This window comes from Microcebus murinus, chromosome 10, assembly GCF_040939455.1.
Source record: "Microcebus murinus isolate Inina chromosome 10, M.murinus_Inina_mat1.0, whole genome shotgun sequence".
Classification (NCBI taxonomy): Eukaryota; Metazoa; Chordata; class Mammalia; order Primates; family Cheirogaleidae; genus Microcebus; species Microcebus murinus.
In genome coordinates, this window is record NC_134113.1 from 46,245,132 (window position 1) to 46,262,790 (window position 17,659).

A 17,659-nucleotide genomic window follows, 5' to 3' on the forward strand; every position below is an offset into this window, starting at 1 on the left:
GAATTCCTGTGTTCTGAGTATAGATAAAAGCAATATTGTAGGTTGGGTGTGGTGGCTCATGCCTGTAATTCTAGCGTTCTGAGAGGCCGAGGCAGGAGGCTGCCCTGAGGTTAGGAGTTTGAGACCAGCCTGGATATGACTGAGATCCCGTCTCCATTGTGGCCCGTGTGCCTGTAGTCCCAGCTACTCAGGAGGCTGAGGCAGGAGGATCACTTGAACCCAGGAGTTTGAAGTTGCTGTGAGCTATGATGATACTACTGCACTCTAGCCTGGCTGACAGAGCGAGACTCTGTCTCCAAACAAACAAACGCGCACACACACACACACACACACACACACACACACACACACACACACCCCACAATATTGTGAGGTAGGAGCACAAATGGAATCTTTAGCAGAGAAGGACAAAGAAAGGATGGTAATCATGATAATGATATGGAAAGATAAGTACAGGTGGTAAAAACATTTTTGACCAAACCTGGCTGCTAAACTTCAAAAGCTGTAACACAGCAAAGCCAGTTTGGCTTTATAAATATCATGTATTTTACCTTTATCATTATCTTTCACAATTTGGGAACAGTGGTATAATTAGAAGTAACAAATCAAATCTGTTAGTGCTAAGCTCTTACAGTTAAAAACAATTAGATAGGTTGGAAAGATTCTTAAAGTCAATTACAGATTCTTGCTTGTGACCTAGATTCCCAAAGCTGAATAATACCAGAGAAATTCTATTAACATACAAGACCCTTTTATAAAATCTGTAGAATCCCAAGCAGTCAAATGCCAAAACTGACTGCTAAGTACGGGTTCCACTGAGGAGACCTGTGGGTCAGTCACAGAGGAGTATGAGCAAGCACTGGAGGCTGTGAACTGCCCCATGTCAGGGTCAAATCAATAATGTAACTTTCTCAATTATTCCCCTGGGAGTGAAAATGGAAAAGTCTGTAATGAGTTTGTCAGGATTATTGGACAGCACAGATATTCCTCAGATTTATTCTGAAGGAAATAAATCTTATTAGAGTCTTATATTAAGTTCCAGATTAAAACAAATATTTAATTTAATTATACACATGGGGAATCAATGACCATGTTTGATTGCATTTCGGTGCCTCAAAACAGGAACTTTTATATAATGTTCTCCAAGGGATCTATTTAGCCACACATGCTATATAAGAAATGGCATACTGATGATATTTTAATGAAAATTTTTAGTAATAAACATTATTGTATGGGGTGCAAGGCAGACCTATCTAAGCAGTGTGGTTTAGGAAGGAACCAAAATTCGAGATCTTAAGAAACAATAAGAAAGGAGAAAACAAAAGAAGACATGGATATTTCTAGAGAAATATACCATAAGGATATATATTTGTTAAATCAGGAATATAAACACATAGCTTACACAAATCAGTAATATGTAGATTAAAAACATCACATGAAAAAGGGAAAAATGAACCTGAACTGAACTATCTTTCCACTACTAGAGTAATAGACTGAATGGACCAGTGCACTGACATGACAGAAGGTCAATGCAAAGCAAAAAGCTTCCAACCAAATATTTCTGAAAAGAAGCCTGCATATGCTCTATTTAAATTTCACTTCTGTTGTCTCATGTTTTTCTGGCAGTATAAATTCAAGAAAAAGGAGCTTTGCTATCAAAAGTATTATCATGTAGACTTCTATTATTTGTAACTTTCTATAAAACATGCTTTAAGGGATATAAATATATATTTAGGTCTTCAAATATTTACGTGTTCTCAAGAATCAGTAAACATGAGTAAATATTTATTGTACTCATATTTATCATGTCATGAAGGTAAGTTCATGAATTTATATAAAAATTTATAATTGCCAAACAGGATAAAGCAGAAGATACTAAATATTAATATATATCAAGTTTAAAATGCCAATGGCTTTCCTTTCCAAGAGAATAAATATTTTTAAATATTGTAAGTAGTGATGGGGAGAGAGAAGAGTTTTATAAAGGAAGTAAAAGCATTAGATAAATAGTATTAACTAAAAGCAAATTTTAATTCAGCATGTATTGAAGTGGGAAATGGATTTTTATAATGTTTTCTCATAATTCATTTACAATATTCATACATATATTATTCATTTGGCAAACACTTTTGGGTGCTTATCAGGTGAACAGGATGGATGTCCTGGAAGGAACTGGGAATATAGTGGTGAACAAGGCATAGATGGCCCTCCAGGGATTTATATAGTCTAGTAGTAGCAGGTAGGGGACAGACAAGTAAACCTGTTCTTGCAAAAAGGAATTACAAGTGCCCAGAGCATAGAATGAGGTAAGGTGGGCGAGGGAGGGGATCAGAGAAGGTCTTCTAGAAGAATGGTCTAAGCCAGGCGTCAAACTACGGCCCACGGTCCATATGTGGGTGTTTTGCCCATTTGTTTTTTTACTTCAAAATAAGATACGTGCAGTGTGCATAGGTATTTACTCATAGTTTTTTTTAAAACTATAGTCCGGCCCTCCAACGGTCTGAGGGACAGTGAACTGGCCCCTGTTTAAAAAGTTTGAGGACCCTGGTCTAAGCAGTAGGCATTCCACATATACCACTGAGGCTTAAGGGGAGGTTAGAATTAAAATCTCACATTTCATTATTTAGAATCCTATCACAACCTATGAAGTCATGTGGACGATGTAGAAATCCTCTTTCTTTTTTGTTTTTTTTTTTTGAGACAGTGTCTCACTCTGTTGCCCAGGCTAGAGTGCAGTGGCATCATCATAGCTCACTGCAACCTCGAACTCCTGGGCTAAAGTGATCTTCCTGCCTCAGCCTCCTGAGTAGCTGAGTCTACAGGCACACACCACCACACCCAGTTTGGCTTTTTTTTTTTTTTTTTTTTTGTAGCAACAGGGATCTCACTATGTTGCCCAGGCTGATTTCAAACTCCTGGCCTCAAGCCATCTGCCTGCCTCAGCCTCCCACAGGGCTAGGATTACAGGCATGAGCTACCACACCTGGTCAGAAATCATCTTTCTAAAAAGAAAAGTCTTTTCACTTTAGTAAAAATGGATTTGATGTAGCTCCCCAAACTATTTTTCTAATTGAGCCATTTATCAATATTGTTTCCTTTGAATTATGGTCTCCACACATTTTCATTTGAACACTTCCATCACATTTACAGTTTTGGAAGTGGTAAGTGCTAGTTTCAGAGGATGCTGAAATACACACACCTTGGCCTGAACAGCACAGAGGATACATGGAAGGCATAATGCACAGCACATCATATCTTTAAGTATCCTGGCAAGCTACTTTTGACTCTGTGTTGATTCTGCTCTTGGACTGGACTCTATCCCTGTCACAGGACATCTCAGTGGCCCTGCCTACATACATCTCTTTACCATTTTTTTTGTTGTTTATATATTTTTGTTAAACTAAAAGCTATGCCGTGAAGATTTCCAACTGGGGAGATAGATGGGAGGTGTTTGGGTTGGGAAAGGGGTGGGTGACAGCCCTAAGCACTGAGGGACAAGAAGCAGTGCTGCTTAGTGAAGGAGCCTTCCTCTTTTCTTTCTCCAGATACATTTCCAAGGCCTGAGGGGAATAAGAGAGCCACCTGGAGACATTTGTAACAGCAAAAATATAACCACATAGTCTTTCAATGACAAATGATAATATATCTAAAAAGTAGAGTAGGAAAAATAAAAATGAAACTATGTTGGAAAAAATATTCTCTTACCATAATATGTAAGATATTCTGCTGTGTGTAAAAATGTCAATGAAACCAGAACATTGAAAATCCAGTTTATTCCAGATGAACATGCGTTTCCTGTACTTCTTGCCCAAAGGGGATATATTTCAGAATTTACAGTCCAAGGCATTGGTCCCATTCCTGAGAAATAAAAAATTTAAAACTTTAGTAAAATAGCATGTAATAAATTTGAAAAACAGTAACCTGTCTTCCCTAAGAAGATGCCATTTAATTAACACAACAAAAACAAAGCCTTATTTACCAGGTGCGAAGAAAACAAGATACAAAATAAGGCCCAGAAGTGCAGTCCAGGAATATGGAGTAGGGCAGAAATTATAAGCCCAAAATACGTCTTCTGTTTTGAACTTGGTTTCATTTTCACACCTGCAAAATAATGCAATATAAAGATTAACAATGTTTTAGAGTATAGTTGCAGAAATTCAACATGTTCATATTGAATGTATTTGGAAATGCCTTAATGTCTTGAGAAAAAGGTACAAAAGGTTTTCTTGAAGAAAACTTAAGAAGTAAACATAGATTATAAGATTAGATATATATAAGCTCACATACAACTTTTTAGAGCTAAATGTCATTCAAGAGCAACACGAGGGAATATGTTTCACACCCATTAGACATGATTTCTAATTAGTCCTTGGAAACTGCAGTAACACACAGAGAGTTGATAGGTTGTGGTTGAAAGACCTTGGAATTTGCAGTCAGGACAAGATTCAAATTTCAGAACCAGATTTTTTTCATCTGTAAAATGGGGATAATACCTTATTGTCTATTTTAAGGATTAGAAGAATCACCTGTAAAGGGGTGACAGGGTAGAAGAGAGAAGCAATAGGATAGGGAACAATGATTACATCTGATTCCAAATAACCCTTCCCTTCCTGCTTTGTGTCCTTGCTTGCTTCTCTATCAGTCAGTCCATGATGACCTTGCCTTCTTGTTGTGTATGGAAGCAAAGTGCCCTATGGTTTAGACTGATCTTCAAGTTGAACTTCCAATTCTTTACCTTAATTGCCACTGAAGATACTATCAGCCTCACAAACATTCATATCCCCTATGGTCAGTTTAGACTATTGTTCTGCCTCCTTCCACCTGTCTTTGAACCTGTCTTTGACGGCCAAGCCCTGTTGTTGTTACTGTGTTTATGAGCTCATCATGGCACTTCATCTGTCTTGATAATCTGGGTGCCTGGTCAGTCCACCCCATTTCATCCCCTGCCACATTTATTTATTTTGCATTCTGGTTCATAATACATTGGCCTAACAGTTCCTTATTTAATCTCTGAAACTACAGAGAGGGCACTTTACAGTTTGCTTGATTTGGACTATTTTACTTCAACATTCAAACTTTGTATTTTACTTCAATACCTTAAACTTTGAGCATTTCTTTTCTGATCACAGCCACTTTATATCCTCATTTTGATAACTGCACCACGCTCAAATCAAAGTCTTTAGATTCTAAATTCCCCTTAGTATTCATTTACCTCATCACTCAGCTTATACCAATGCCAATACAGGCATACCTCAGAGATATTGCAGGCTGGGTTCCAGAACACTGCAGTAAGTGAATATATCAATAAAGCAAGTCACAAATATTTTGGTTTCCCAGTGCATAGAAAAGTTATGCCTACGCTCAGTACTGTTTTCTATTGAGTGTACAATAGAATTATGTCTAAAAAAACCAATGTATACCCCTTAATTAAAACATACTGTATTGCTAAACAATGCTAAAGATCATCTGAGCCTTCAGCAAGTTGTAATCTTTTTGCTGGTGGAGGGTCTTGCCTTGATCTTGATGGCTGCTGACTGATCAGGGTGAAGGCTGCTAAAGGTTGGGGTGGCTGCGGGAATTTCTTAAAATAAGACAACAATGAAATGCATCAACTGACTCTTTCATAAAATATTTCTCCGTAGCATGCAGTGCTGTTTGACAGCATTTTTCCCATAGAACTACTTTCAGAATTGGAGCAAACCCTCTCAAACCTTGCTGCTGCTTTATCAGAATAGTGTAAATCTTTTGTCATTTCAACAGTGTTCACAGCATCTTCACCAGTACAGTCCTCTTCAGAAACCACTTTCTTTGCTTATTCACAACAAGTATCTACTCATTCGTTACAGTTTTATCATGAGATTTCAGCAATTCAGTCACATCTTCAGGCTCTACACTTCTAATTCTAGTTTTCTTGCTTTTTCCACCATATCTGTAGTTATTTACTCCACTGAAGTCTTGAACCACTCAAAGTCATTCATGAGGCTTGGAATCAACTTCTTCCAAACTTCTGCTAATGTTGATCTTTTGACCTCCTTCCAAGAATCACAAATATTCTTAATGGCAACATCTAGAATGGTGGATCCTTGCCAAAGGTTTTCAATTGACTTTGCCCAGATCCATTGGAGGAATCACTATCTATGGCAGCTATTACTTTATGAAAAGTATTTCTTAGAGATGAGATTTGAAAGTTGAAATTACTCCTTTATCCATGGGTGCTGTGTTGACAGGAATGAAAATAACATTCATCTCCTTCTACATCTCCCTCAGAGCTCTTGGGTGACTAGGTACGTTGTCAATAAGCAGTAATATTTTGAAAGAAATATTTTTTTTTCTGAGCAGTAGGTCTCAACAGTGGGCAACCATGCTGTAAACACATGTGTTGTCATCCAGGCTTTATTGTTCCATTTATAAAACACAAGCAGAGCAGATTTAGCATAATTCTTAAGGGCCCTAGGTTTTTTTGAATGATAAATGAGATATCAATGGCCAGGCACTGACTTCTCCTCTCTAGCTATGAAAATCCTAGATGGCACCTTCTTCCAGTGGAAGACTCCTTCATTATCTACATCTGTTGTTTAGTGTAGCCACCTCCCTCAATTATCTTAGCTGGATCTTTTGGATAACTTGCTGCTTCACCTTGCACTTTTATGGAGACAGCTTCTTTTCTTAAACTTTGTGAACCAACCTTTGCTAGCTTCAAACTTTTCTTCTGCAGCTTCCTCACCTCTCTCAGCCTTTACAGAATTGAAGAGAGTTTAAGATCTTACTCTGCATTAAACTTTGACTTAAGAGGATATCATGGCTGGCTAATGGTGCTGACAGACTTGTTCAATGTGGGGTTACCAATAACCTTCACTTTGTAAAAAACACAGTATCGGCAAAGCTTAATAAAGCAAAGCGCAATAAAACAAGGTATGTATTATCTTCACTTGCCTCGAGAATCCTTCCTCCATTCTTATCTGCCATTCTCACCATTTCACTTCCTAACCTTGTGTGGTACCATTACCTTCCTTCAACTACCTCTCAGAAGCTGGCCAAACTTATGAAACCATGATGTTGGGCTCTATAAAAAGTTCACACTATTTCATCTCTGTTGGGTCTCTATTGCTTATTTTATCCTTTATTGTCTTCTCTACTAATTCTCTACTTATTTCAGAGTAGACTTTCAATAGTTTTGTTAACCATTGCCTTAGTTAATTAAAATATTCCTTATCTTCCAGTCCTGAAATCTTTCCCTCTGCTTTCTATAGATGAACATCCCTCCTTCTTAAAGAAATTCATAAAGAGGAATTGAGGACCTTCAATTTGAACATCAATTTTTCTCTACTCAACCTCCACTTTTCAATACTTTTGTTTTTGAAAAAAATTTTTTTTTTTTAAATGCAAAGTAGTCTTTTCTCCTACTTCCAATAGTACCATGCATATCTCTCTCTACCCATTTCTAAGGACTGCTCTTCCTATCTATGGTCTTGCAGCATAGTTCCTTTTGCCTCCTCTGGGGTCATGTTCCATGGGCAGTGTATCCTTTTTCTGCCGTTTTTATTTTCTTGCTACTTGGGCCTTTCCCTCCTGTCTGTAACAACAAGATATCTTCTATTCTACCTCTCTTATATTACTGCTACTAGCTCTCCCAAAATCACAGAGAAGTTTATACTCATGAGGTCCACCTCACTACCAATCTTTCTTCCATAGCCAAGCTTCCCCACCCTCCCAGATGCTAGCTGACTCTTACTCAGCCTCTGTTTTCCTCAATCTGCTCACCCAAAAGTCTCCGATCACCTTCTAATCTCCAAATTCAGTCTTCGCGTCTTATTCTTGCTGTTCTTTGATTACTCTGTGGTGGCTGACACTGCTGACAGCCCTCCTTCCTTCTCTTCTCACTTTGCTTTTGCATCTTTATCTCCATCTTATATCTCTCTGACCTGTATGTATTCATTGCTTTTTAAAATATCTCTTATACTTCTCAACCTCTAAATATAGGTATTTTCTAAGGTTTTATTTTAGGGCCTATACCCTTTCATAATCATCTCATCTAATTTTAGGGCTCTGTAATCTCTACGTGGATGCTCCTCAGTAGTTTATTCTAGCATTGACCTTTTCTCAAGCTTCACTGATGGAATTTAGGTTTCTGCTGAACATCTAGATACCCTGCTCTGGCCGCATACATAATACGGCTACAATGGCATGCACGGTTTTCTCCAGGAGGCAAGAGTGGGGGCTGTTCTGAGTTCAAATTGTGACTCTACCACTTACTAGCTATGTGCGTTCATTACAAAATTTATATAATGAGCACTGCTCATGTGTCAGACATTAGAGGTAATAGCTACAAATAAAATGACCACTGGTGCATTTGTGGAATCCTGAGTTTAGTAGGCACTGGCCTGGTCCTGTTTCCTGTCCTGTAAAACAGGACAAAGGACTGTATCACAGGCTGTTGGGAACATCACCTGTTCCATGTGCATAAGAATACTATGTCTGCATGCTGAGTGCTTCACATACTGCCTGGCATATAGTGTATGCACAATGAACATGACTTTACTAGTGTCCTCATGACATTGCTATTTTAATTAACACAACCTTTCCCTGAACTGAAATGGCTTAAAATATTGGAGTTATTGTCATTGTTTTCTTACCCATTTCACTTCAGGTCCTCTATAAAGTCCAAATAAAGCAGAGTGGCTATGGCTATGAGCTTTGGCACTGACAACCTAGATGTGAAGCTAGGATATATATATCTCTAGGTACTTAACTTCTCAAAGCTGTGTCTACCTCAAGGAGATATTCTGAGGCTTAGGTGAGATAATGTATACGAGGAATTTCACATGGTACAGGCAAGAAATCATATTTCCTAGACATAATTTCTTGAATCCCACTCTTCCTTTCTATTCGCATTAATACCACCCTAATTCAGATTCTGAGTGTTAGTCCCAACAACTGCATCTGTCTCTGTGGCAGGCAGACTAGAGCAGCCCTACGATCCCTGTTTCCTGATTTTCATGCCCTTGTGTAGTGCCCTCCCCTGAAGTGTGGAGTGGCCTTGCTTCCAACCAACAGAGTAAGGCAAACATGACAGGACAGATGTGATTAAGTATGTAAGATTATAGTGCAATTTAGCTAAAATTTCCCACTCTCTCGCTGGTTTTGGAGACACAAGCTGCCATGCTGTGGGGTGCCTATGTGTGGAGGCCCATGGGAAGAACTGAGGACAGCCTCTGTCAACAGCTAGCAAGAAACTCAAGTCCTTGGTATAAAACCACAAATTACTGAAATCTCCTAACAAAAGTGAATCCTTCCCCAGTTTAGCCTTAGTTGAAACCGCAGCTCCAGTCATCACTTTGTAGCCTTGGGAGACCCTAAGCAGAGGACCTAGCTAAGCTGTGTCTATGCTCTTGACCTACAGAAACTGCTAAGTAATTATTAATAACTGTGTTGCAATAGAAAATGAATACAGTTTCCTAATTATTTTTCCTTCTCCTAGCATTCCTTTCTTCCAATTCGTACCCCACAAAGTTAAGCTAGTTTTCTAGAGCATTGCTCCGGCCACCTCACTGCTCAAAGCCCTCCACTGTCCTTATCCCAGCTGTCTACACAAGGCTTGCAAAATGTGGCTGCAGCCTGCCTTATCTTCTACTGCTATACACAATCTTTTTCTCCAACTAAACAACTAAATGAGCCTACTGAAAATACTTTCCAGACCCAGTATCTCCTACTCATGCTATTTCCTATAAGTGAAGTCACACTCTCACTCAAAACCCTCAAGGCTGATACAGATGCTACCCATGCACCTGTCTGAAATATTCTCTTTCTCTTCTCAACTCTCTCTCATTTTCATCATTTATATCATGATCACGTAGTGGTCTATATTGTCCTATCTGAATATACTCCTCCGTCTACTGTTCTGGGATCTCATCCCAGGCAGTACCGGCACAGGACAGGTGTTAAGCTCACAGGGTCTAATGTCAGACTACATGGGTTTTTATCTTCATTCTGTCAGTTACCAACTATGTAACTTTGGGCAAGTTACTTAACCTCTCTGTGCCTTGATTTTCTTATGAAATAAGAATCTCTAATAGAGTTGTTACACAGATTAAATAAGGTTATAACTGTTTAGCACAAAGAAAGCAAATTATAAGTATTTGCTGGAGAATAGTCATTTTTGTATTATTTTTATCTCAACCTTTTGTCCATCATAATATTCTATATAAATGGTCACTGAATGATGAAGCCTTTCCGCTTGCATTTGTTTAAATGTGATTAGAAAACAGCATTAGAAATTCCTTGATTAGTAATTTCCACTAATGAAATTGTATTTCAAGATATGAAGAGCTTAAAATATGAAAATAAGCAAGGAAAGAAAAAGAAGAAGGGTGGGCATGGTGGCTCACACCTGTAATCATAGCACCCTGGGAGGCTAAGGTGGAAGGATTGCTAGAGGTCAGGAGTTTGATATCAGTCTGAGCAAGAGTGAGATACCGTCTCTACTAAAAACAGAAAAAATTAGCTGGGCATGGTGGTGCACCTGTAGTCCCAGCTACTTGAAAGGCTGAGGCAGGAGGATGCTTGAGCTGAGGAGTTTGAGGTTGCTGTGAGCTGTGATGACACCACTGCACTCTAGACTCTAGCCAGGGCAACACAGTGAGACTCTGTCTCCAAAATAAAAAAAGAAAAAGAAAAAAAAAAATAAAGCACGCAAGTAAAAGAAAAAAGAGAAGAGGGAAGGAAAAATGAAAGGCAGGTAGGCAGGATCCTGTGGGGAGGTACAAATAATCAAATGACTAAAGTTGACAGGAAAATGTTCTATTTACTGTTTTCATTGTTATCACAGTTCCGTGCATGATCTCTTGCTGTGACGATGGCAAGTAGGATGTTTTAGAGTGGACTCTGTGCTCGCCCCGTTGTAGCTTTTCACCATCTGGCTATGCACATCTACGTGCGTAAAAAAGGCCGAGTAACTACTCGTCATCCTCGCCTATTTCAGGAAGGCTCTGCAGGCGCTGACTTCACAGTTACACACTCAGCAATACACAGATAGCTAATGACAGAGAATATGACATCACAGTGGGACCTTCAAAATATGAACACTAGACATCCCAATTAAAAAATAAACATGTATATTGCAGACGCTATTGCAAAATACCCTCACGCTTTCCTGGCAACTGCTGGTGGAAGAACATAATGCTCCCGAGAAGGAACAAAAATACTTTGACATCAGTGTGTGGGTTGGGATTGATTAGAAAAAGTCATGCTCTCTGATGTGGCACCTTTTCACCACATCCTAGAGCAAAATCAGAAAAAGACTACAATTGGGAAGCTGTGCAGAGGGTACTGCAGGGGGCAAGGCAGAAGAACTGAATGCAGGCAGGTGAAATGTGTCTCATTTTGGCAAAGTGACAGAACTAATCTTTACCAGCAGAATGACTAGACTAAAACTTGATATATAGACCAAATAAATGATCAGTTCCCTGCTCCAGTCGTGGAACCCGCAGCACTTCGATTAGTAACACATCTAGACATTAACAGCTCTCTTTGAAGGTGGAACAATTCTCCCCTGCCCACTCAACACCCACCCCACAAACCAGTTCATATGTAGAACTCTTTCTGCCTCTGTGTGTGTGTGTGTGTGTGTGTGTGTGACCTCTCCATCAAATATCTATGGAGTTGTAAACCAAAGAAATAATTAAAGGAACTAAGCAGTGCAAATATGTAACTGCTCTTGCCAGTTAACCACGATCATATATTCCTTGCATTTTTTTTTATTTCATCATATTTCATCATAGAGGTACAAATATTGTTAGGGTTACAAATATTGCTCCTGCCCCCTCCCTCCCCCCAAAATGTCCAATCCCCTGGTGGTGTGCATCACACACGTTATGGAAGCATACAGCCCTTTCCTCCTCCCCACTCCCGCCTGTCCACCACCTGCTAAAAAGTTTTTTTTTTTTTTTTTTTTTTAACATTTTGGTTACATTGTATATCTTTGCCTCTCCCTGAGAAGGGTTAGAGTTATGCCCTCCCCCTCCACAATGTTCGTCCCATCCCTAAGGTTGGGTCCCCCCCCTACGATAAAAATCGAAGTTTAAATCAGTCAGTACCAATTTGATGGCGAGTAGATGTGGAGCCCATTTTCCATGTCTTGTGTTGCCTCACTTTGGATAACGGGCTTAAGCTTAATCCAGGATAGCATAAATGGTGCTAGCTCACTGTCATTTCTTAGGATTGAGTAATATTCCATTGTGAGCATATACCACATTTTAATTATCCACTCATGAATTGATGGGCACCTGGGCTGCTTCCATGATCGTGCAATAGTGAATTGTGCTGCTATAAACATTCGTGTCAATATGTCTTTATAATAGAATGTCTTATGCTCTTTTGGGTAGATGCCTAACAGTGCTATTGCAGGGTCGAATGGTATTTCTATTTCTAGCTGTTTGAGGTATCTCCATATTGCTTTCCACAGAGGTTGAACTAGTTTGCAGTCCCACCAGCAGTGTGGGAGTGTTCCTGTCTCTCCGCATCCTCGCCAGCATTTGTTGTTTTGGGATTTCTTGATACAGGCCATTCTTACTGGGGTTAGGTGGGATCTCATTGTGGTTTTGATTTGCATTTCTCTAATAATTAGAGAGGTTGAGCATTTCTTTATATGTTTGCATGCCATTATTCTGTCTTCTTTGGAGAAGTTTCTTTTCATTTCCGTCACCCATTTCTTGATGGGATTGTTTGATTTTTTCTTGTTAATTGTTTTAAGCTCTAGATAGATTCTTGTTATTAGGCCTTTATCAGAGGTGTAGAGAGCAAATATTTTCTCCCACTCCGTGGGTTGTCTATTTGCTCTACTGATGGTTTCCTTGGCTGTGCAGAAACTTTTTAATTTGATCAGATCCGACTTGTTTATTTTTGATGCTGCGGTGATTGCCTTGGGGGTCTTCCTCAAAAATTCTTTGCCTAGGCCAATGTCTGATAGGGTTTTCCCAACATCTTCTTCTAGGATTCTTAAAGTTTCATGTCTTATCTAGGAGTATTCTTAACGAAAGATATAAAAGATTTATATAAGGAGAACTACGGAACACTAAAAAAAGAAATTGCAGAAGATTTAAACAGATGGAAAAATCTACCTTGTTCATGGACTGGTAGAATCAATATAGTTAAAATGTCAATATTACCTAAAGTGATCTACAGAATCAATGCAATCCCTATGAAAATACCATCAGCATTCTTTACAGAACTAGAAAAAATAATTCTTCACTTCATATGGAATCAGAAAAAACCTCGTATAAGCAAAGCAATCTTAAATAGAAAGAACAAACTGGGAGGCATCAGTCTTCCTGACTTCAAACTCTACTATAAAGCAATAATAGTTAAATCAGCCTGGTTTTGGCACAAGAACAGAAGCATAGATATCTGGAATAGATCTGAGATACCAGAGATGAAACCATCAGTATACGGCAATCTAATCTTTGATAAAGCTGACAAAAATATACATTGGGGAAAAGAATCTCTCTTCAACAAACGGTGCTGGGAAAACTGGTTAGCTACATGCAGAAGAGCAAATCAGGATCCCTACCTCTCACCTCTCACAAAAATTCACTCAAGATGGATAACAGACTTATTCCTTGCTTCTTACACACACATGATTTTTGTACTGCCCCTTTATTCACTATGGTGAAATAATTTAACTGCTTCACGTTTATATATGGGAGGAAGAGAAAAGAAATATGACCTGTATTCAAAAAGAAAAACTTCAAATTTTATCTATCCAGGAAACCTATGGAACTTTGCCCCTTTTCCAGAAGAGTTGATAAATGATCTAGGATTTTGGAAAGGGGAACGGAGAGCTTGCTGCAGTTTGTGTGCCATATCTACCATTGTTCTACTGGATTTCCTGCATGTGCTTTCCTTGCTAATTCGTTACTGAGGAGGGTGTGAGAAGCAAAATTTCATTTCTAGTTCTTGGCATGGGACTATGATTTCTCCGGACAAGACTGCTAAGCTATCACCTCAGAACATGGATATCCCTAAGAGTTAGCTCTAATAGTTCTTTATCTATAGGAATTTGTGATCTAACTACACAGGTACAATTTGAGGGTGGTGGTAGAGAGGTAACTAGGAAAAGATAGAGTTATCTCTTATCAGGGTAGGATACCTTCTCTCTTATCTGAGGAGACATAAGAAACAAAATGCCAATCAGAGAACTAGGATGCTTACTATAAGCAACCCATATGAAATTTTAGCTTTTGGGCATCCCATCAAAGCAACCAGGACAAGTTACTATTACAAACTTGACTCATTACTTCTCAGACACTTTTAATTATTGTTCAGTAGGCATAATTCTTACTTAATAATCTGACATGAAATAAAGTTATGGCAAGGGTAGCATGGCAAATAGCATTTAAATTCTAAATGTAGTTGAATGAGTTCAGAAGAGTATAATTCCCTAGCTTGCTGTTGCAGACCATGTGGAAGAGCTTGGCCTTGAATGATTCCCAACTGTCTAGCCTTTTTTTCCTGTTTTTGGTTTTGTAATTTTCCTGCAGAGGACTGTCACATACAGACAAGCTGAATTATTGAGACAATTAAATCATAGATGGGTTAATTTCAAAAGCATTAGAAATTTAGAGCTAAAAGCCAATTTTTTCTGAATCAAGTTTTATTTGGAGAAAAATTATTGCATTTAAACCCTTTATCAGTATGATGACTGGCTCATATACTCTAAGTATGGGAAATAGATGGACAGAATGTGGGTGGACAAGCAAATGAAAACAATGATGACACTTAAAGCCATTGAGACTACAGTGATAGTGGTGCAGTCTCTAATTCTGGTAACAATTTAAATTGGTGTAATCTCCTTCTGGAAAGAAATTTGGTAATTTAGACATAAGAATATTCATACCCTCTGTCCCAGTCTCATGTCTAAAATTTATCCTTAGGAAATCATCTAAATGGGAAAATATTGTATGCTGAAAGATGTACTTATCATTGTACTTTCATTTATCATAAGATTAACACAGATAAATAACTAGAAAAAATAAAAATATCCTACAATGGAGGGTTAAGTTAATTAAGGCACAACTGAATAATAAAGCAGTCATTAAAATAATAATTATAAAGTAAGCTAGGCCAGACCACAAAAGTTGGTCTGAGTAGAAGACTTGTAAAAATGAAGTCTTCATTTAACTTAGGTTACTTTCATTTTGGTACCAAACTGGCTAAGAAGCAGAACAATGGAATATGCAAAATCAATCATATGAGTAAGTGGATGTGGCCCCCTGTTGCCACTCTAACTTCTCCTAGACTTGTCCCTGAAGTTTTGTGGTCAGTTTGAAGAATCTGCCAGGTCAGAAGAGCCGTGAACTCTGTCTTGGTGAGAGTCCACATTAGCATTCAAGGTTCAACCCCATGACTGCCTAAGAAAATTTTTTCATTGTATTATTTCATAAGAAAATACTTTGTTAGTCTTTTTTTTTTTTTTTTTTTTTTGAGACAGAGTCTCACTCTGTTACCTAGGCTAGAGTGCCGTGGCGTCAGCCTAGCTCACAGCAACCTCAGACTCCTGGGCTCAAGCAATCCTCCTGCCTCAGCCTCCCGAGTAGCTGGGACTACAGGCATGTGCCACCATGCCCGGCTAATTTTTTCTATATGTATTAGTATTATACTAATTTTTTCTATATGTATTAGCCAATTAATTTCTTTCTATTTATAGTAGAGACGGGGTCTCGCTCTTGCTCAGGCTGGTTTCGAACTCCTGACCTCGAGCGATCCACTCCCCTCAGCTTCCCAGAGTGCTAGGATTACAGGCGTGAGCCACCGTGCCCGGCTTTGTTATTCTTTTTCTTCCTGTATCATCACATCTATGGCAAGCCTGGCCATGGCCTACTTCATAGAGACTACCTGGAAACATGGAAAATGTCACCAAGTTGGCAGTGGATGGGAAATCAAACTAGAAAATGTAGTCTAGGGTATAAGGTTATATGGATAAGAGTGACTAGAAATATGGGAAATTGGGGCTGGGGGAAGGTAATTCATTAAGATGATGACTGTTTTCACTTTCAAACTTGTCCAGGTTGAGTATGCCTTATTCAAAATACTTGGGACCAGAGGTGTTTCAGATTTGTGATTTTGGAATATTTTTATTATACTACTTGTTGAGCATTCCTAATCTGAAAGTCTGAAATCTGAAATGCTCCAATGAGTATTTATTTGAATGTCCTGTTGGTGCTCAAAAAGTTTTGGATGTTGGAGCATTTTGGATTTCAGATTTTTGGATTAGGGATACTTAACCTATAGTTGTCGTAGTATTACTTCGACGAGATGAGAGAAATTTAAGTGATTCATAGACAGTCATGGGCCTCCTTTTCCATATTTTTGTTTTCTCCTAGAATTTTTCTCATAATAAAGATCAGGCATTAGAGCCAAAGTTATTAGCCATTCTCCAGCTTCAACTGGCACAGAAAGGAAGGGAATTATATACTATCTTCATCATGCTGTTTCTTCCTATTGACCAAAGATATCACTCAAAACCCTGTTTTCTATATTTATACTACACAGTCACTACACTGCTTCCCTTCTTGGGAGTTGTAGGGCCTGCCTCTGCCCACAGCTCAGGAGCTCCCTCCTCCTGCCCCCAGGCACAAGTGGTGGTACTTTGCCCTACAAACCACTTGCCTTCCATAACTATATTTGACACAAAAGCTGCCAACAGCATGGCCGGTGCTCTATGAGGTGGCTTGGCAAAAGTTGGATTCTTTATACCAGACAATGACTTGGCAAATGGTTTGTATTCTTTCTCTGAGAAGTCAGAATATGAAATATTTGAAGAGGACAGAGTAAAACAGAGGTGGAAAAAGGTAGAGAGACAAGCCAGTAAGCAGAGGCAAAAAGGCAGCAGGGGCCAGGAGGTAAAGAAGGGTCACGCAGTTGATAGTGATGGAGGAAGAGAGAGAGAAACCAAACACACACAGTTTCCAGTCTGCTGAACAGTATTTTAGAGCTCCATGGGGCAGGGCTGGGTGGAAGTTAAGACTTTTTTCTTTTTCAGTATTTTTTTTTCTTACCTTCCTATGTACCTTTGCTGTAAAATTTCTGTTAACTGAGGAAATCAACCGTATCTCTGTTCCTCTCAATGTGAAAAGTTCTAACAAAATGATGGATAAGTTCTTAGAAGGAAAGGACTGATCATGATTTTGCATCAATAAAACCCCATAGATCCTCAAAAGAGTGTATTACAGTGGCCATACAGCTCCACTGCTGCAACATGGTTTTCCCTTTTTTTTTTTTTGAAAATTTGGTATAAAAAAATTAAGATGACTTTCCCCTATAGTCACCTTGGGAGGTGCTATAATTATTCCAACTATGCTATACTATACTGATCACATTTTATGGAATTCCCTGTTCAGAATATGCTTCCTTGTCACTCAAAAAGAAACCTTATTTTTTGCATTCTACTTCTGGTTCTCTTTCCTTCCTTTTGTCTTCCTTTTATTACATGCCACCATGAACCATTCATACGAAGAACTCTGGGTGGAAAGGAGAGGCCAGACCAGATTGAAGTAGAGGTGGGCAAACAGTCTTAACTGAAATAATAGCAACAAAATCAGGATAATAAGTTCATCTGAATATTATGGCTTCTAGAGCTATGAGAAATAAAATGGGTTTAATTAGA

General features: G+C 38.7%; 1 protein-coding gene across 1 annotated transcript in view; it reads right to left on the reverse strand.

The window, feature by feature from the left end:
• Nucleotides 1-17,659, reverse strand: part of SLC2A13 (solute carrier family 2 member 13) — a 343,690-nt gene that overhangs the window by 7,816 nt on the left and 318,215 nt on the right. Inside the window, exons 8-9 of the mRNA XM_012788702.2 lie at nucleotides 3,980-4,101; nucleotides 3,706-3,858 (exon numbers count right to left, since the gene is read on the reverse strand). Coding sequence (XP_012644156.2) covers nucleotides 3,706-3,858; nucleotides 3,980-4,101 — 275 coding nt within the window. The remainder of the gene's footprint in view (nucleotides 1-3,705; nucleotides 3,859-3,979; nucleotides 4,102-17,659) is intronic.